A 20,838-nucleotide genomic window follows, 5' to 3' on the forward strand; every position below is an offset into this window, starting at 1 on the left:
ATAAAAAAACCCGAAATTGAGTTATTTGTAGTGAGGTGGATGGACCTAGAGTCTGTCATACAGAGTGAAGTAAGTCAGAGATAAAAACAAATACCGTACGCTAACACATATATATTGAATCTAGAAAAAAAAATGGTTCTGAAGAACCAAGGGGCAGGACAGGAATAAAGACACAGATGTAGAGGATGGACTTGAGGACAGGGGGATGGGGAAGGGTAAGCTGGGACAAAGTGAGAGAGTGGCATGGACATATATACACTACCAAATGTAAAATAGCTAGCTAGTGGGAAGCAGCCGCATAGCACAGGGAGATCAGCTCGGTGCTTTGTGACCACCTAGAGGGGTGGGATAGGGAGGATGGGAGGGAGACGCAAGAGGGAGGACATTTGGGGATATATATATATGTTTAGCTGATTCACTTTGTTATAAAGCAGAAACTAACACACCAGTGTAAAGCAATTATATTCCAATAAAGATGTTTTAAAAAAAAATCCCCATTGCAGAGAATAACTAGGGAATGTATCCAATAGAGAATATTTGGATCTGAGTGGTCTCATTACTTAGACCATGTACTGATAATGAATTTGCATTAAATTATGTTAGAATGGTATTGTTAAATCCTATTGGGATAAAAACTGGGCTAAAACACTAGAAAGGGAGAAAGCGAAGTGCCAAGTCATTGGGCACTGATTGGAGGTAAACTCCTAATTTACAGCTGGATCTGAATTAACTAGAAGCCACAGGTTATTTTAAGCAAGGCTTTTAAGTGAGATACATCAACAAACTATGGTATATAGAAAAGTGCCATGCTATGCAAAAGACGGGAATATATTATGACCCATGCCACCATAACTCACAAAATGTAAATCTATTCACATTTGAATGTTATAAAAACCATGCAGGAAATAGAACTACAGATTATAAATTGCTAAATAAGATCATAATCTTCTCATAACAGTCTTTAATGTAATACCTTAGCATAATGCTAGGTATGATCTGCAAACTTTTGGCTGATCTGTTTATGTTGCAATTGTAATCATTAGCTTTACAGAGATAGTTACCATGAAATCAGAAGATAAGAAAGGTTATGATCTAGTATAATTTGGGGATGCAAAAAGACTCAATACCTACAAGTCAATGGAATGTATTAAAGGCGATATATAAGATGGGACCTATATCATCAGTTGGATCCATGTGGGGTGGTACAGAAAAGGGAAAAACATTATGATGAAGGAAGGTGATGTGAGAAAATGGAGAAGCCCCAGAATAAAGATTGAAAACAGAAAATAAATCCACAAGAGCCAGAAGGAAGCTAGTATGGTAAAAGGATGTCATCTCTACCATATACTAAGTCAACACAAACTAAGGTTTGAGCCCAGTTTCAAATCCTCACTAACTGTGACCTTATCTATAAATTGGAGATATTGGCAAAGCCTATCTTATTGTGTGACAGAGAAACTTAAACGATATAATGCAAAGGCACGATGTGAACTCTCAGCAAGTTAAAATTTATGGATAAATAGAGGAAACCAGGAAGAGAGCATGCTTACAAAATAGGACAGATATCTACTGTGATATAATATGTCATGAGAATATGAATGTATTAACATCGTAAGGATCCATCCACTACCGAATCAACTAAACCTACATAAGCTTCAGATACTGCATCATATGCAATTTTGGAAAGATTACATATTTGGAACCTTGGTCATTTTCTCTCCAAATCATTGACTTCGTTTTGCATTAAGCTCAAAGAATCTCTAAACTATAGGACTATTTCAGCACTAGATCCTCTCATCCCTTCTATAAAAATCCCCATAATAGTGATTCGTATTGTTGAGAGACAAGTCTCCATGAGTTTTCTTGCATTTTCTGCACATCTTGTAGGCAAGGTACCAACCGTCCCTTGCTCCAAACTATCTATTAATGTTTGTTTGTATGGAGAACAGCCTTGGAGGATAGAGCTAGCATTCCTCCCTTCATAGGAAAGGGGAGACATCTCTAAAAGGTTTAGGTTCCCTAAGATCGGAGTTCTTCTTATAACCCAAGCTACTGCATGTGCAGGTATTATCTAGTCTACTTTGTATCATCCTGTAGGAACTGGGGCTCACAGAACTAGATGTTGATACCCTGGCTATTGCTAACGCTGTATTAAACTTTTCTTCATCTCTGAATCAGGGGTTTTGCATCTTCTACCAGCATCCATTAAACTGTACCAGGCCATTAGCTTGCAAGTAGGATAAAGTCTCAGACTCTTCAAAATTCTTGAGACAGGTTTTCAGGGAAAATATACTCCCGTGTGTAACTGATGAAAATGTTATGAATATGCCATTTCAGGAGATTCTTGGATCCTCTGAAGCCCATTCACCTACTGCTATAACGTGGACCATGGGTTAAAGATTCCTGCTTAAGTTAGGAGAGGCCACATTCAATCAGGGCCTATCAAAAGTCTTTTTGACCATGTATAGAGCAAATGCTGCTAACAAGCGAATAACAGCAAAATATAGCTAGATGGTAATGTTTGCCCTTGGAACAAGACTTGGTAAATGAACTTCAGAAGAAGTGGGAATGGGATGGATCTGGCTAAGTCTATTGTGGTTTGGTTCAACCCAAATCTAAACATCTGCCGCAGACTCCTTTCTACAAAGAACACTATAGCCATCTATAAATTCCACATTTAACTTCTATTTCAGCACTGAGTGGACACTTCCAACCTTGGTGTCACAATATACCACCCAAATCTAAATCTCTTCTCTTGGTGCTAGCTCTTTACCACAGTGAGAGACTTTTAACTAGACAGAAAAAGAAAATGGTTACCAACGAAAATATGTACATTATATGTATTTAACCCAGCTCATGACATTTATCCATTTTTACACTCAATAATGTGAGAAAATTAACACATTATTTCTAAAACAATGTCACGATGAGATGTTAAATTTTCGGAAGAGGTATTTCAAAGTGTTGACTAATGTATCTCTTGGGAAGGGGTATATACGTGTGATATGGAGAGACAGGCAAGAACACACTAAAGATTCTCTGTGTTCTATTAATTAAAAATTTGTTTATTATTATTGGTTCATTTTAAAAATGAAAATAAGCTTTATTCCTAACTATAAATTGTTCTATTCATATTATCTCCTAACAGCTAGCCAAAATCAGCTTTGGAAAACGGTTTTGATGAGTGAAAGGGAGAGACAGGAGTTACAGAAGTCCAGTCTACACCATATCCTGCTTTTTTCTTTTCCTAAGTGTTTCCACAGTAAAAAATGGAAAATTACCTTTTGAGGAATAGAGTGCTTTTAGGGAAAATATTTTGATCAGTGGTGTTAAATTATCACTGACAAGTATAAAATAGGTTTAGGGGATAAAATACTCTTAATCTACAGATAATATATAGAATACAGATTTAGATAATCTGCATATATATAGAAATTAGGAAAAAAAGTTAATTACCTCCTTGCAGTTATCTATTCATATCATTAATCAAAGAAAACAATAAATAAGTGACAATACATCTATTTAAAAAGTCATTAGCCTATTAGAAGCAAGAAATCTTATCCAATCATAAATATTTAAATCTGTCTACACTACAAACACTAAGTCAGTTCAACTTTACAAGTAAGGGAGAGGAATTAGAAGAAAGCTCCTTTGAAAAACAAGGTTAAAAAGAAATAAATAACTGTTGTAGTTTAGGCATATATCTCACTACAGAAATTTATTCTTTTATAAATGTTTTAGGAACACACAAAATTTTCAGAGATTAGTTATTCCCCTAAGCACTCACCTGTCCATCACATATTACATTAACTTCCTTCTTTATGGTATATCATCTGGTTTTCAAGTATTTCCAGAGTTGTTCTACTGTCTTGATTGAATTTAACCAACAAATGTATTTATCACTGAACACTTTTTGTGTTTTTCTTCAGTGTTACATTGAGTCATGTGCATAATATGTCACTTTAAAATATAACTTAATATAGCCTATTGCTTCCTCTGCAATGTCCCTCTGGACATTCCTGCAATAAGAAGTTTCCTGTCAAAGATGTTTTCATAAAAGAAAAATACTTAGGCATCCTATATTTTATTGATTGAAACCTGCTTGACAAGCATCACATTTGATCTAAAAACTTTAATAGTTTTATAAATAAAGAATATATGTAAGTGTTCACACCATCAGAAAAAACATCCACAAATACTTCAACTCGTTACTTTGTATCATACAGTCATGCAATTCAAATCATGTAGTCACATAATTTTGTAGCTAGAAGGAAATGTTAGCAACTCAGTATACAAATAAAGAAACTGAGGCTGTAAACGGTTAAAGGACCTATGTAAAGTACAACTTCCTACAAAGATAATGAAACACTGACACTGGTGACCAGGACTTATGCCATGACCTGCTGTTCTACTGGAACCCAACAAGCAAGTAGCCAATGGTAATTCATAATGTATTGCCATGACAATCTCAATATATCCATGGGCTCCTGTCTTAAGCTTAAGAACACATTTATTGTTGAGTAATGGAACTCTTCCTGCTTTTTGCCTGCCCTTTATTGTACACAGAAACTGACAGCCCTTTGCACTGCTTGACTTTTAGGGCTCTCTACTGACTTACGTCCTAGCATATTTGAATAGCAGTTTAAATATCCTGATCCAGGGATGTTATAGCATTCTTATTACAGTTATCTTTTACAATATACAAAACCACATTAACTAGGGGATGGTGCTACTGTCATATAAAGTGCTATGCCCCAAATCATTTGTTTAAGTTGCTCTACAGCCACATCAATACTATGCAGAAACGGGCCTTGGGAAGTTCTTTACCTTCTGAAGATAAATACAAAGGTGTAAGACAGTTCTTTCTTTTTGCTAAGAATGTTCTATCTTGTTAGTAGTTGTTTGTATCAAATATGAAGTGACTGCTAAAAGATATATTTAACTTTTTATGATATAGGCTTCCCTACATTAATGGAGGAAAAAAACATTTTATTTTTTTATTTTGGCCATCCATGTGGCTTGTGAGATCGTAGTTCCCTGACCAGGGATGGAACCCGGGCCCTCGGCAGAGAAACTGCAGAGTCCCAACCATTGGACCACCAGGGAATTCCCCCATTTTATTTTTTAAATGATCCCAATTCCTTGTCCTAAAAACAAAAAAATAATGTATGAGATTAAACCTTTGGATGAAACCATGTGCAAGAGCAGTACAGGTTATGGAAAAATATGCCTTCATAATACCTTCTGCTATCTCTGTTGCTAACTATAACTCTTGCATATATAATTCCATTATACTTTTATAATTCAGGGTTTTGAAAATGCTTTTGAACCATTAATATATTTTCCTGGTTAAAATTCTTTGAGATGTTCTTAACAAGAGTCTTAGATAATGAATTTGGGCAAACTCTGGAACAGTCTTTACAGTATTATCATTCTCATTAATTTTCAGAACTACCCACTGTGTTGAGATGATTGTCATGGGCCTAAGACTTCAATTTGGCTAAATATTTTTGCATATATTTCAACATATAAGTAACCAACAGATGTTTAAATGTTAAGTTCATATGGAAGAAATGGTTAAATGTGTTTACTCTTATCTCATGATTTCTTGGCAACACTAATTCTTATTTTATTATTTCTTTATGTATTTCACAACTTCCTCTATGCTTTGGTCTATAATGACCGATAATTCCAAAATCTCTTCAAAGATAAAACAATCCTTTAATTTAAGCCATTTATACATGTATAAGAATTTAACCCATTTATACATGTATAATATTTAACAAATGTAACATATGTAGCATCACTAATTTTTAAAAACAGAAAACCTTAAATAGTAATTCAAACATTATTTTTATAAAATATACGCAATTCATATAAAGCATAGAACTACACTTCCTTTTTTTTTCTTTTTTTACACAAAGAGAGTTTTCCATTTATATTCTTATTTGGCTTTAGCAACCTGATATATGATACTGCCCTAACCTGCCAGAAAAAAAGATGGGTAGGAGGCTAAAAACAATATTACTTTTAAGAGAGTTAATGCAATACACAGTTCTATACTTTCATCCAGTTTATTCTTTTTTCTTTGCCTTTTTGGTTATCTCTGAAGACTGCTTCTGTTTCCATTGTTTCATCCTTTAGCATTCACATATCAGAGCAATAAGTATTTCATTACTGGTTTATCTGTCCAGAGGCTTGAGAAGCGGTAACAATTAACCCTCCCTTCACAGTGATTGATACAGGCTTTGCTTTCAATTTGTTCCACTACACAGATCATGAAATTCTGAATGCAATCATCCTCATTGACCTACACTTTCAAACACACAGCTACAATGAGACGAAAGTAATTATTAAAAGGAACACAGGACTACTAAGATCTGAAACAAAGTCTTTTAAAAATCTGTTAGATGACCTTCTGGTAAAATTGGCAAATTTTGATGTTAAGGAAAATGATAGCTTTGTGTCCCTGCCTGAAAATGCAAGCTGATCAATGTATATTGTGGTGACTGCAGTATGTACTTCCAAAATACAGAAAGCCATTTTAGAACTGTTACAAACTAGAGATAAACTGTCAACATTGTAGCTTAATCTGCCTAAAATTTTTCTCAAGGAAACTCAACTTCTTGATTTGTGTATAAAGAACAAACATTGACCAAAGCAGAGAATGAAGATTGGTAAAAGCAATAGCTTTACTCTATAAGAAGAGTTGCATACCTGAGTCCTACATCTTCCCTCTCCATTTTCCCTTTAGGTGAAGATTCACAGTAAGAAATGAATACATTTTTCACAAAGCCTGAAAAATAGCTTCAAATAAATATTAATCTACTGCAATCGATATATATGAGGAATGGAGAGGGGAGAGCAGGAGAGTGGTGACTACAGAACTATATTAAAACAAGGGTTGCAGTTAAAGAAAATCAGGGCAGAAAGCAAGGCAGCAGGCCTGAGGCTCTAATCACAGAACAGAGTGATGGAGATGAACCAATACTGCATGGATTAGCAATGAATTATTTTGAACTGTAATCATATGCCGGCACAGAAGAGAGGCAAAACTAGCCATTACTCATAAACTGATCTGCTGATTTCTTGAGAGAGGTGGTGGGGTGGGGGTGGGGTTGATGAGAATAAATTCATATGTTAAACTAATTCAGAATAATGAAAACGTAAAGATGTGGTTACACGTCAAGTTACATTCTATTTTTAATGTCTGCTCCATACTACATAACATGGGATGTTTACAGTATGAACTGTAAAGTGCTTGGATTCAAGTAGGATTAATCCAACCATTTCTCCTAAGATTAGGATGTGAGATATTTACTCCACTCTCCAGTTTTTCTTGTCCAATAAAACCATTTCTGAATAACTTTAATACCCCCAAATGTAAAACATTTAAGTAGTTAGTTATAAAGAAGAAACAGCATTCAAGGAATTAACTTCTTTTGGATAATCTGAAATATTCATACCAAATGAAGATTCAATTGTTAGAACTAATTTTGTTAGGAAGAAAAAAAAATCAAAACTGCTGGTAGCAAGAGATTCCTGAGATTCTTATGAACAGACTGTTTAAATGAAGAGCACTTTAATCAGTAGAGGAATCCTCACGTTTCTAATGTCTTGCTGTGCATTCTGCAGGTTATAGTAGCAGCTGGTAGAGGTCATATATCTTTTGTGAGCATCCCAAAAAGGCTCACTGCCAGACTGTTAAATTATGAATAAGCAATGAACAAAAGAATGCAGATACGGTGGTGACAAGATAATCCAAGCAAATTTATCTATGACAAATTTCACAGGATTAACAAATTACATTTACACAGAACAATAAAAATGTGCAAAAAAAAAATGATGAGCCTACTTTTCCTTAAACCATTAGGAAAACAAAAAAGTCACCAATCCACTGCATAAATTTAAATTTAACTTGATCTAAAGTAAGACATTTATAATATGTTCAAGATACCTTTGTAACATTTTCTCATTTCAGGTAGATCTATACAAACATGGTATATCTGGTTTATATTTTATATATGTTACACTGTAAAGACTATATATAAATATATGTTTGGCTTATATATAAATCATGTATACAATATAAAGAAATCTCCTACAATAAATAAAAATCATCCCATTCATATATACGAATAGAATGGATATGTTTTTAAGAAATAGATTTTGAGGAATGAATTATTTTTGTAGGGAAAAATGCTCCCTCAATCAGTGTAATACATATTAGCTACTAAAATATCCTTATTCATTGATATCTCCTTTTTCTAGGACCAGAGAGAGAGGTTCTGCAAACAGTTTCAATCATTCCACTTGCTCCTACCAAAATACTGCAGTCTTTATGAGTAAAGTGCTTCTGAATGAAGTTTAGAACTAGTACCCTTTCCTGCAGTGTTACAATAGCAGAAAGGAATTCATAGTTGTGGGGGGGGAGGATAACTGATTTCAGCTATATTCACTAAAGATGACCCTTAACCCACTATTACACTTTTCTTTATAATAAAATTTTTAAAATAAATCTTACAAATGAAGAAAGCCCCAGTCTATCAGAAGTAATCAGATATTACTGAAATGACCTGTGATTCCATAAAGTGGTCTTAAAATGCTATGTGGCACTACTTTCCAAAATATGTGATAAATATTTAAGTTTTAATGTTATATATAACCTCGGTACCCAAGTCAGAGCTGTTTAATTCTGCATTAGCATACCGATGATAATAAAATACTGTAATCAGATACAATTTCTTTTAAGATGATCTGAATGCTGTTTGAAATTTTGTAGCCTATTTTTCACTTATACTTCCTATTGACTGTTGCTTTTTATCTTCCATATTTTAGCAAAACATCTCTCTAAATGAGCCCTTTCCAACATTTCACAAGGCAACCTATTCTTTATGTAAACAAGAAATTTTCTGAATGTAAAAGTGAATATTTAATTGTTACACAAACAAAATACTCAGCTTTCAACCACAAATACTCAAGCGCTGCTTATCTAGTCCTTTCAAGCCCTGAAATTCCTACTATACATTTTTTTTTTTAAGGAAGTTATTTGGTTGACAGTATTAGATCTAAAAACGGGAAGATAAATGTGGCATGCTTGTCTATTACCTCAAATCTAGCATACATTCTACAATGAGCAGTGATAGAGTCAGATGCTACAAAGTTTCCTGAAGTATAGCTTTTGTCAAAGAACTGTTACACACCAGACCAACCTCTGTGATCCCTGGCATTAGAGGAATTAAAATGTTACCAAGACTTTCCCTTCTTGAAGATGCGGCAAGTGTGTGAGCTTCTGGGAGGAGGGTGGGGGGAACTCAGTAACGATAACTTATCACTTGTGTATTTATTGTGGTCCATTTTTAACATGTTTTTAATTAAATGAGTTAATTAATATACGTAAAGCCCTTAGAACAGTACCTGGTACACAGTGCTATATAAATGCTTGCTGTCATTATTATAATGCCAGATAATTTGGCAAGAGGCCAACTTTCGAGATATACAAGAGTCCTTATATATCTCAGAAGACAACATCCAGAAATACAGGAACTAGAGTGTGTTATTCAGAAAGCCTATGAGGTTGTTTCTACCCATTCAGTGGCAAAACTATCCCAAAATAAAAACATCTCAACTGTAATCTTTAGATTAAACTGTGGCACACTCTGAGGCAAGAATAACACGGGCGGAAGAGGTCACTGAATACTTCACAGTCTAAGACCAAAGAGGCCTACGCACATGGCAAACTGATTCTTCTGAAACCATTCAGTAAAAAGTCTGCCCCAAAGTATAGACAGCTGTGGAGCTTGCCCACAGAACTACCAGAATGTTAAAAGGTAGAGTGAGAATAATTTCTTGATTCTTCCTCTAACTTTATAAACACGGTATTTCTGAACTTCTCCAAACATCTGAGGAAGGACTAAGAAGCAGAGACCTAGTTCACTACTCACAGCCCACACAGTCTTTCTGCCATAGGAACTTTCTGGCATCGGCTCAGAAATCCCCGACTCTAGAAAATCCAAAAATGTAGGCCCCTCCACACTGCAGTTAAGGTACATTTCTAGAGACAAACCTGATTTCAATCTCTAACTCTACCACCTTCTTTGGGAACAGTAAGCCTCTGTTTTCTCATCCATAAATGGGGATATTAGCACTTCCCTTGTAGGGCAGTGGAGAAACCAGTGAGAAAATTACTACAAAGTATTTAACACAGGGCCTGAAACATGTAATGTCCAATAAATCTTTATTATGATCATATGTGATCTATTTTCATTTTAAAATCCCATCAAAGATCTTTAAAATTTTTTGCTATAATTTCATTTACATTATATAGCATCTTTTCTTTCTTTCTCCCAAGAATCTCTAATCATTTTATAGTCATTACTTACAATATTTTACAGGCTGAATACCTGTCCCCGCAGAACACTAAGCTAACAGAAGTCAAAGTAGATAAGGAGTCTTATTTATAGGTCTATGAATTCTGTACTTCCTACTCTTCTGTTTTCTGGCCCTTGATAATATTTCACATATCCAATATAAAGACAAGTCTATAACTAGAGCAACTGCTCTTACAGGGTGTATTATTCACCACCATCCCCCACACAAGTCATGATGGTCCATTGCAGAGGTTGGATAAATAAAGCTGAATGAAAAAACCGATCAATAATTATAGTCGGGGCCCATGAGCAGTTTGGACAACAGTAATGTGCGATTTTCATCTTGCCTCTCACGATTTTGTACACGAGATCACAAGTATTCCAATTAATTCACCAAAACATTACACTTTAGACATGTATACAGACAACTTCAAGTGTTGTTTAATCTTGTCACTGCCCTAGTAATTTCAGATATAGTAGCAGTCACCTTCCTCTTACTAAGCCATGTCCTGCTTATGCACTGTACTATTATTAATATTACTACAAATTATTCTATGTACAGTTCTATCAAACTTACTAGTGCAAACATCCTATTCACACTAATGGGGCCCAGCGCAGTAAAAAATATCATTCAGTTACAGTTGGTTTATTACACTGCCCAATGAGGAAATAAAAACAAACAAACAAAAAAAACAGGCACTGTTTACTGTGAAAATACTAACATTAAATGCAAAGCAAACATAACTGAATTTTCCCATAAATTCAGGAAGTTCTTAGCTAATCATAGTATAGATTTAAATATTTAAAGTTTCACATATTCCATTATGAGCAACTTTGGAAGCATTTAAATTTTAAAATTAATATTTAATCAAATGAACTAAAATTTTCAACATACTAACCCTTACACTAGGTTTCAGCCTTACCCATTGTATGCAATTAAGAAATGTTGATAAAGCACTTGAAGTTAGATTCTAAGCCAACAGCAATGCAGAATTTTTTAAAAGTTAATTCAAGAGATGAAACGCTATAATATAGAAAAAGTAGCCATGTAAACATAACAGGGGAGGGGCTAGTTATGCTCTCACGTGTGCTTAATTTTCTTTAAATTTAGTGAGTGGCATTCTGCACAGGAAAGAGAATCACTAGAATTGCAGGAAAAAATAGGAAAAGAAAAATAGACTATCTAAGGGTCATTAGTAATAATAATAAAGCACTTAAGGAAGTTTACAGAGAAAAACATCACCAGGAATGATTCAGAAATCTCTGTGACATATCCCCTGCAAATACCCCACAAAATTTAAAGCTCAACAGCTTAAAAAATAACTGAATAAAAGCTAAACTGCCTAAATCCTCCCGCAAAAGTTCTGCTTTACAAAAGCATATACAGTACAGATACACCATCATAGAAAACCTCACCACAGAGCAGGGGACCCTGGACATCAGGTCCAGTTTCAAACAGACGTAATTTTAACATGCCAGTGGGCCAGACCAGAAGAGTTGAGGGGTTCATGGAAATTCTGGCATTCCCATAAAATAGATCTATTGTAGGTAGGGGCAACCATTGTGTAGAAGAATTCTGGGGAAAACTCAAACTTCATATTGCCAAAAATATCAAGCTGTTACAATGTGTAGATTATATTTAAATTGCAATATAATTCTTACCAATTCATTGCTGAACAAGACATTAATTCCCCATAACTTTTAGTCAAAAATAAGTCATATTTTTAAGAATATTTTAAAGACACAGGGACTAAAACTTTACTCATAATACCACTAGGTGCTAAAAATTAACTCATGTAACTTTTTTTTTTTAAAACCAAAAGCATCAAATAATCTTGGATTCGAGTTTGCTCATTGTAACAAATCAAATCTAGTAATTGGCATATTACAGATTTGAAGTAGCTTTGTGTCTCTCAATTTATAAATCAGAAATTGGAAATATGAAAGGATGTTGTAATGTGGGAGGGTCCTACGTAATGAAGGTCATTATAACTCCTGGCTCCAGAGCTATACAATCTAATATCCTCTCTGGTGGTTCTATGATATGCCCATGCATTACAGTTCTTGTTGACAGTCTGTTGCCTTGGAAATATTTCATTATTTCAGTTTATCCATTTGTAGACCCTTGGCCTTGTGATATGAAGGCCATCCTATTTCATATTTTCGATTATCATTTAAGCAATCTTGTGGAGCTATTTATATATAAGCAAGTGTTAGACAGCGCACATCATTATTTATCACTCTGTGTTTAAGCTTACACTGTAGGAAGAAATACCTCCAAAAAAGTCTCCACCACCACCTTTACTTTTTAAACCAAAAGCCCTGTGCAAATGGAATATGCTTTGCAAAGCCAGCATGGGCATATCGAATGCCTGACACTTCTGTCTAATTTTCTCGGTTATACATCCACATAGTGGAAACACTCTGTGGTAGTGCTATATAATTTGCAGCCTATTGGAGTTTTGTTTTGTTTTTTGTTTTTTGTTTTGTTTAAATGCACAAGGTTTTCAACTTGTTCTTTCAGGCTCCAAAGAGACACTTTGTGTGTATGAGTCAGAGAAATTTAAGGAATACTAAATAATAATGTAAGACATTATCAAGAAAAAGCTTCTCTTTCCAAAATTTACTCTGTAAACATTATTAGAAGGAAATGACTTTTGTACTGTATTCTTAAACTCAGGTCAGATATGTCATAAATAAACAACAAGACAATTCAAAAGATGTATTTTTTCAAGTTTTTGATTACTGGTATATTTGAAAAGCAGTAAAGAATAGTGTCCGTAAATGCCTTTATGAAATCAATGATTTGGAAACCATTTTTTAAGGAAAAGCGAGATCACTTGAAGCATGTCCACAGAAAGCCATCTCTTATAAACATATTTGTGTTCAACCGTTACAGAGAAATCATACTACTAACCAGTAAGTTCCGGCACAAAGTGCACACAAAGGTAAAATGACTACTTAGCTGAAGCAAGTAACTATGAAAAACACCCCTCCTGAACCAACCATCTGACTTCCCATTTCTCATTACAAAACCAAATCAACTAACATGTGTAATGTTTACACTTAAAGTGTTAAGAACATTTAAAACCCTAATAACAAAGTGAACCCTTGGGGCATAAAACAACTGTTTGGATAACGGGCCAAGTTTGTGGTTATTACTGTTTGAAAACATTTAGTTTTATAAGTCCTTCCTTCCTTTCCTCTATATCGCTCCTTCTGCCCCTACCTCCTTAGTACTACTCCCTCTCCCTACAGGTTAAACCTTCTCAGATCCAACCTTTAAAATGACAGCTTCCGAGCTGAACAAGAAGATGCTATTAAAGGGCATTAAATTAAATACAGTATATCCTCCTACAACTTCAATCAGAATTTCAGACCAAGTGTTATTTAGTTCAGCTCTCAAGTGGAGCAGAATAACAAATCGCGCACTTTGATTTACCTTCTTCGAATGCCAAATGGAGACAGGTGATAAAGAACGCGCTCATGCACAGGCTATGAAGTTTCCTCTAGAAATTAATTCTATCTTCAAGATTCCCATCTCAGAGAAATTCCCAAAATGGCACACAAATAGGCCTCTGCTAGAGAGATTACTGGGGCCATCCCAGTAAATACACTTACTACCAGCAGAACTGGGGATGAAGGAGGCAAAGAGGAAGGAAAGAACGGAGGAAATCAATTACAAACTTCTGATTTCAAAAAGTATTCATCATCATGTTAAATAAGAAGTAATTATTAAAAGCCTTGCACGATGCTCTGAGACATAATTTTTCTACCTACAAGAGTAAAGTACTTAATACGTGAATTCTCATAAAACACTAAGACTAAATGTTCGTTTTAGCTTTTGAGTTGTCAGATAGTTAATGCTACTCACTTTTAACATCTTTAAAAACTGGACTGTGTATGATTTATTCTCAGGTACATGATTTATATAGAAATTAGCTAGAGTTTAGAATGAGTCACTGAAGTACCAACTTAAAATTATTTCCTTAATCCTGACAATTCTGCGGTCCCTACTGTATGGAGGAAACAAGCAACAGTGCAACTGAAGCTTTTTAAAGGAATAGCTTGTTTAATAATATCTCCCTACCGCCTCTTGATGTAAACTATAGGTTAAATGCTACGTTGTACCAAAAATAAAACTACCCACGTAATAATAATTAAGTCTTGCTACTGCGGACTGCCCTCATCTTCTTTTCAAGTTCACTTAAGCCTGTGAGGAAAGTAAACATCGCTGCTTGGGGGCGGGAGTGGGGGGGACAGGGGGTGCATATATCTAACCGCATTTGTTTTCCTCACGATTCAATGGGTAACATTTCATACTTCCTACTGAGCATTTTCTCCTTGGAGACAGAGAGAGATATTCACTTTGCTCAAACCAATATGCTATATGCAATTAACGTCATTAACGCTGCCAATTAATAGCAAATAGGATTCCAAACAAAGTAGGCTGGGTGGACAGCAGGAGGGAAAACCACGTGGGGCGGAGGGGTGCTTAGTTACTCCGAAATCTAACAATGCCATCCACGTAGGACGGTTAAGGAAATTTTGAATACAAACTCCCTTTCCCTTTGGCTTTGGTTTAACTAACTTCAAACAGACATGCTCGGCTGAGCTCCTTGCCTGGCTAGGCAATTCTCACCAGGAACTTTTTTAAACACAGATCCCCAAACAGTAACTAACGGGGCAGAGATGCTCCAACTGTTGGCACATTTTGGATCTCGCTGTTGGCTTGCTGATTTGGATTGAAGGATTTTCTTTTTTCTTTTCCTTATTTTCTGTGGGGGGCAAGGGAGTGGAGAGGAGGGCATGAGAGGAGAACAGAGGGCAAAGCAGGAGACCCACAAGTTGCCGAGGCTGGGGACGCAGCCTGGGCGGCAGGGAGGCGGCGGCCGCGCGCCTCTCTCCGCCCGGCCCGGCCTAGCTGCTCCGCGCGGAGACAGTCCCTCGGCGACACCGTCCGGGCCTGGCGCGAGCTCCGCGCTCCCCGCCCCCGGCCTCCTCCTCCTCTCCTCTCCTCCTCCCCCTTCTCGCCTGCCTTCCCTCCCCCTCCCCAGCCTCATTCCTTCCTAGAGAGCAGCTGCCAAGGGACCTGCGGCGGCCCCGGGGATCCCCCGGCCCCCCCACCCGCTCCGCTGCTCCCACTCACACAGCAGCCCCTTCTTTTCTGTTTGTTTCTCTTTCTTTTTCTTTTCTTTTTTGCTTTTTCATTCTTTCTTTTTTTTTTTTTCTTTTTTTTTCTGTCAGCGAGTCACTTCATTCGCCGAGCCGAGGAGGTGCGACCGCTCGGAAAGCCTGGCGCCGCCGCCGCTGCCGCAGCCGCCGCGGGCGGACAATGCGCGCGGGGACCGCGAGCGAGCGCGGAGCCGCCAGCCCGCCGACCAGGTCCCCGCGGGCTCGCGGCCCAAGAGGCGGGCTGCGGAGCGGGCCCCGCCACCTTGGCGGCGGCGGCGGCGGCGGCAGCGGCGGCGGCAGCGGCAGCAGCAGCAGCCGCCCCGGCGGCAGGTTCAATAAACAGAAAAGTGTTACCGTTCTCGCCTGGAAGGATCCTGCTGAAAGCTGGGCTTGGTGGGCGCCATCTTCCTGCTATTTTTTTTCCTCTCTTACTTTTTGCCTCTCTCCCCCCTCCTGGGGCGGGGGGCGTGGGGAGGGCGGGAGGGGGTTGTGCGTGTGCGTGGGGTGGCGGGAGTGAGTGCGGGCGTGCGCGGCGCTCAGCGGCGGCCAGGCGGGCGGCGGCCGTGGCCTTGGCCGTGGCGGCGGCGGCGGCGGCGGCGGCGGCGGCGGTGGCCGTGCTGCTGAGGCCGGGAGGCTACGGAAAAGTAGTGGGGCCGGAGCCTCGCCGGCGGCCGGCCGTCCCCTCGCGCCGCCGGTGCCTCTCGCCGCAGGTCGCCGCCTCCTCCGCCGCTTGCGCCTTCTCCTCCCCCTGCTCTCCGGGCGCCGCCGCCGTCCATGCGCCGCAGAGCCCCCGCGGCCCGGGCCGCTCCGGCTCCCGAGACATGCCCAGCGCGGAGACAGGCGACCGGCGGCGGCGGCGGCGGAGGAGGGGGAGGCGGCGGCGCGGGGGGGGGGGGAGGCGGCCGCGCGGCCCCGCGGGCAGCCAGGCCCAGGGCCCCGCCGCCTCCGGGTTCTCGCCTCGCGCGCCGCCACACCCCCCGCAGTCACCCCACCACCGCCACCCAGAGCTGGCCCGGTGGCAGGTGGGGTACACACCCTCCCGGTGGGGGGCGTGGGGGACCTAGGTCGGGAGGGGCGGGGACGGGGAGGACGCGCAGGGGGTTTCCAGCTTGACCGCTGTGAAAGTATTTCTGGGCATTTTCCAGCTGCTTTGCTCCAGAGCGCTCTCTCGCACAGAGACACCCCCCTTTCTCTCTCCCTCTCCTCTTCTCTCTCTCTCCCTCTCTCCCCCCCTCCCCCTCTCCTTCCGTCTCTCTCCCTCCGTGTCTCCCCCCTCCCTCTCCCTCTCTCCATCTCTCTCTCTCTCTCCCTCTCTCTCTGTCTCTCTCTCTCCCTCGGTCTCTCGATCGCGCTCTCTCTCGCTCTCTCGCTCGCTCTTTCTCGCTCTCTCTCGCTCGCGCTCTCTCTCTCTCTCTCTCTCTCTCTCTCTCTCTCTCTCTCTCTCTCTCTCTCTCGCGTTCGGGGACTGGGAAGCTCCGCTGCCGGCGCAACAACGCCACTCAGTTGCAGTTTCGAACACTTCCCTTCTCTGGAGTATCGCGGCCAGGAGGAAAGAAACAGAGAGAGGAGCTGGGAGGCCACGGGAGCGGGCTTCACAGGACGGCGTCCGGGGCGCGCCTCCGGGGACAGCGCGTGGGGGTGTCCGGGCGGAGCGGCCCCGAGCGCCCCGTGAGCGAGTGCAGCGGCAGTACAGGCACCTTGTGGCTCGAGCGCTCTCAGCAGCGTTGCAAAGCCGGAGCAGCTGCATTATTCACGCACTTGCAAGTCTGCAGACCCCGGGGTTCACACGTGAATTCCCAGGAGTTTAAACGCAGTTAGATAAAACGCTTCTCTCGACTTGGCTTATAGGACCTGAGACCCGACCGGACTGCGGGCCTCGGGGATCCAGCCCAGTCGCCTCCTTATTTTACAGCTCAGCGAGGCCTAGGGAAAGGGCCACTCAGTGCAGGGCCAATGCTGGAATCCTCTTGCCTGGGGAGCCCCTGGTCAGAGCGTTTTCTCCACTAAACCGCTCAGCTGGGTGTGGGCAGCTTTTTAGGCAGAGACTTGGGTCAGTCATGTGTCACCCAGGAAAGTAGAAAGGACTCTTAAAGCATTCCCACTTTGAATAAATGAAAGAGCCGGACGAAAAACATCAATCCTATGAGAGGCTTTGCATTTTACTTTAAACTTAAGAAAAAAATAGACCTGCAAAGGGGTCCCATTCAGTTCTGCCATTCCAGTACAGTGGGGCTGAGAGTTAGAAACTTGGAAACATAAGTGTTTTTCATGACAGACGTGTTTAATCTGCATGATGGTGTTTGAGTTGTCTTTGGAGTACACTCTACAGGTAGGAGAAGATGAGAGTGATTGAAAAATGAAGTGGAGAGCGTTGAGTACAAGATAGACAGGGGCTGGAAGGGAGGGGAAAAAGTTGCCTGCTGGAAGTTTTGGCTCCAGGACGGCCAGCTTAGGGCATTTCTACCCAAAGATGACAAATGAGAGAAGCTTGTGTTCTTCCAACAGGCCACTCTTTGCTTGAAAACCCTCCACCCCTGTCACTCCCTCATTAGACTCCCCAAAATAAGTTAATGCAAAAACAAATTTTGGCAGGGGGGAATGTTGTCGCCATTCACTCTGACAGATCCAGGTCTTGAGGTGGAAACTAAGTCTGCCCTTCACAGCCCCTTCAGCCTAACAAGTAGGTGGCCCACATTCCCAATAAAATTCCAGAGGACAGGGGACTTGTGACTCAGACCCTGCCAATAATCTTCTTGCCCCACATGACTCGCTCCCCTGTCCCCAAATTAACTAAAATTAAAGGCAGTAACAGGTGTCATCATATCTGAGTAACGAAACCAAGAGCTACATTTTTCACAACTAGCACCTTCTCTTCTGTCAATATGACAGAACATAAAAAGAGAAGAAGGGAACAATACATCCCAAAGGCTAGAGTTTAGAGTTGATTATTTTTAAAGCTTTAGACTTTAGAACTGCAGTGGGATTCAGACTTGAAAAAGTGGCCCAAATTCAAAGATGAAGGTGGAAGCATCGGTACAGCTTTCGGCGTTTGAGTGCGGGACCATGGAGGATTACCCCTGCATGTTCCTGACTTGCAGGGAAATTGGCCCTGGGAAGATCTTTATGATGAAAGACACCAACACTCAGAGAGTAAACATAAAGGCTGAAAGTTCATGACTACCTCTTACGCCCAATTCATATCTTAAGGGTTAGTTGAAGTTCCCTGGAGGTCCCTGAAATCATCCAAAGGCCATCTGACATTTCTGACCCTTGACTCCCTACTTCAGAGATCACACTATTGTGACTATTGCCTGCACTTCCTAGTTAAAGTGATCACTGGATTCTATTGTCATTTAAATGTTTTATAAGTGACAAAAAAAAAAACCATAAAACCATACCTGAACCATGAAAAGGAAAAATCTAATTCTTTCCTGGTCCTTTATGTTTGAAAGATTCCCAGATCTTTTGTATTAAAGGTTATTGTAATCACTGAAGTAAAACAAGACTAAAATAATTTAAAAATCTCTTTGACAAGGAATAGCCTCTTTTTGACTTATTTTCAAGACTCTTTGTTTTAAACTTCTGACAATACTCAGAGCATATAATGAAGTCTTCTACAGAATATCTGCAATACTGGCCATCAACTTGGAAAACATTCAGTGTGTTATGCAAAACCTGCTCTGGTTGCTGAGCCACTGGTTAGAAGGCACAAAATATGGCAGTGATAGATTATCTTAACCTTTTCAGTTTAAACACTGTTGGTTCAAATCAAAGGTTCTCAAATCAATGAAGTTTGAAATACAAGGTAAGAATAGGAGGTGTTATTTGAATTATGCATTGTGTATATTTTAAGTTAAATGCCATTGGCAAAGCTCTCAGATGTTTAATCGTATGCAATCTGGGAAACACAAATATTTAATTTCACACTTTCATGTGTTCTTTTTTCCTCCCATCTTCTATAAAACTGAGCCCCACAAATGGGAAGCTTACCTTTCATACTACATCGTTAGTATTTCTCAGCACATTTTTGTGGATTACATTTTTGATAAAATCTTGCAACATCTCAAGTTGTCCTTAAGGAAAAACTTCAGGGTTCTAGGGCTGTTGGTGGTGGTGGTAATTTTTTTCCCCTTTCTTTCCTAACTGAATCAAAGAATGTTTACTATTTCAATGTCACAACCATATTTTTTTAAATCCATAAATGTTTGGAGGAAATGCAAACAATAAATACTTTAAAACTTCCTTCTTCCCACCTAACCTAACTTTGTAAAATTTGCTTCCTAACTTGCATCTCTGAATCTTACGCATTTGCATTATAATACGTTTAAGATGAATACTTAACAGCGCCGAGGAGACTCGGATTTCATGCTGTATTTCCCTGTAGTAACAGGTGACATGATAACACTATTATGTAGAATTGCAAGTGTACGGCTACACGTGAAAACTGTTCCCATTCTGTTTGGAAACAAATGATCAATCAGCCTCAGGTGATCAATTGCCCCCCTGGCCGCCCGTCAGCGCGGGTCCGCACCCGGCAGAAGCATTGAGAAAATTCCGCTGAAAGGGACGAGGATCCCAAACTTTGCAAAAGCACCTTGTTCTGTGCCTCAGACTTCGCTGTAACTCCTTGGCTACGCGGGGCTGAGACTCTAGATTTGGGGCCAGGCAGAAGGCAAAGGTTGATTTGACTTCGCCAGTACACTGGAGTGCCTCTCAATCCGAATTGTGAATTATTTTTTCCTGTCTTATCTGTAGAACGAGGGGCAAGCAAAGTGAGCCCTGGCGATGTGCATGTGTGTTGTAATGCATAAAACAGGAGGCAAAGTGAGTCCCACCCCAGCACCCCGGAGCGGGGGCACTATCCCAGCCCAGGCGGGACTACTCACCGCTGCTGGTAGGAGGTGATGCCCTGGACGTTCTGCGGGGTGCCGTTGGCCGCGGCGCCGGCCCTCCCCATGCCCGCGCCGGCCGGCACCCCCGCGGCCGCCCCGCCGGCTGCCGCGGCCGTCACCTGCACGCTGAAATCCGGAAAGATTCGGATCATCGCCGCGGCTTCGGCCCCCGGGCGCGGCGGCTCTGGGCTCGGGCTGGCGGGGGCTCGGGCTGGGGCTCGGGCAGCGGCGGCAGCAGCAGCAGCGCGAGCAGCGGCGGCGGCAGCAGCGGAGCCAGGCACTAGCCTGCAATCCCATTAGTGAGCCGCGGCCACTGTGCGCGGCGGAGAGGCGCTTTGATGTGCGCGCAGCGGGCTGGGGGGGCCGCAAGCGCAAGGAGGAGGTGCGGGGGGGGGCCGTGC

At 40.6% G+C, this 20,838-nt stretch overlaps 1 protein-coding gene across 2 annotated transcripts in view; it reads right to left on the reverse strand.

Annotated features, from left to right (window-relative positions):
• NPAS3 (neuronal PAS domain protein 3) overlaps positions 1 to 20,502 on the reverse strand; it is an 836,449-nt gene extending 815,947 nt beyond the window's left edge. For both annotated transcript variants that reach the window (XM_060143810.1, XM_060143799.1), the window contains exon 1: positions 20,432 to 20,502. In XM_060143810.1, coding sequence (XP_059999793.1) covers positions 20,432 to 20,502 — 71 coding nt within the window. The remainder of the gene's footprint in view (positions 1 to 20,431) is intronic.
• Positions 20,503 to 20,838: the final 336 nt, after the last annotated feature.

This window comes from Lagenorhynchus albirostris, chromosome 1, assembly GCF_949774975.1.
Source record: "Lagenorhynchus albirostris chromosome 1, mLagAlb1.1, whole genome shotgun sequence".
In the NCBI taxonomy this organism is placed as follows: Eukaryota; Metazoa; Chordata; class Mammalia; order Artiodactyla; family Delphinidae; genus Lagenorhynchus; species Lagenorhynchus albirostris.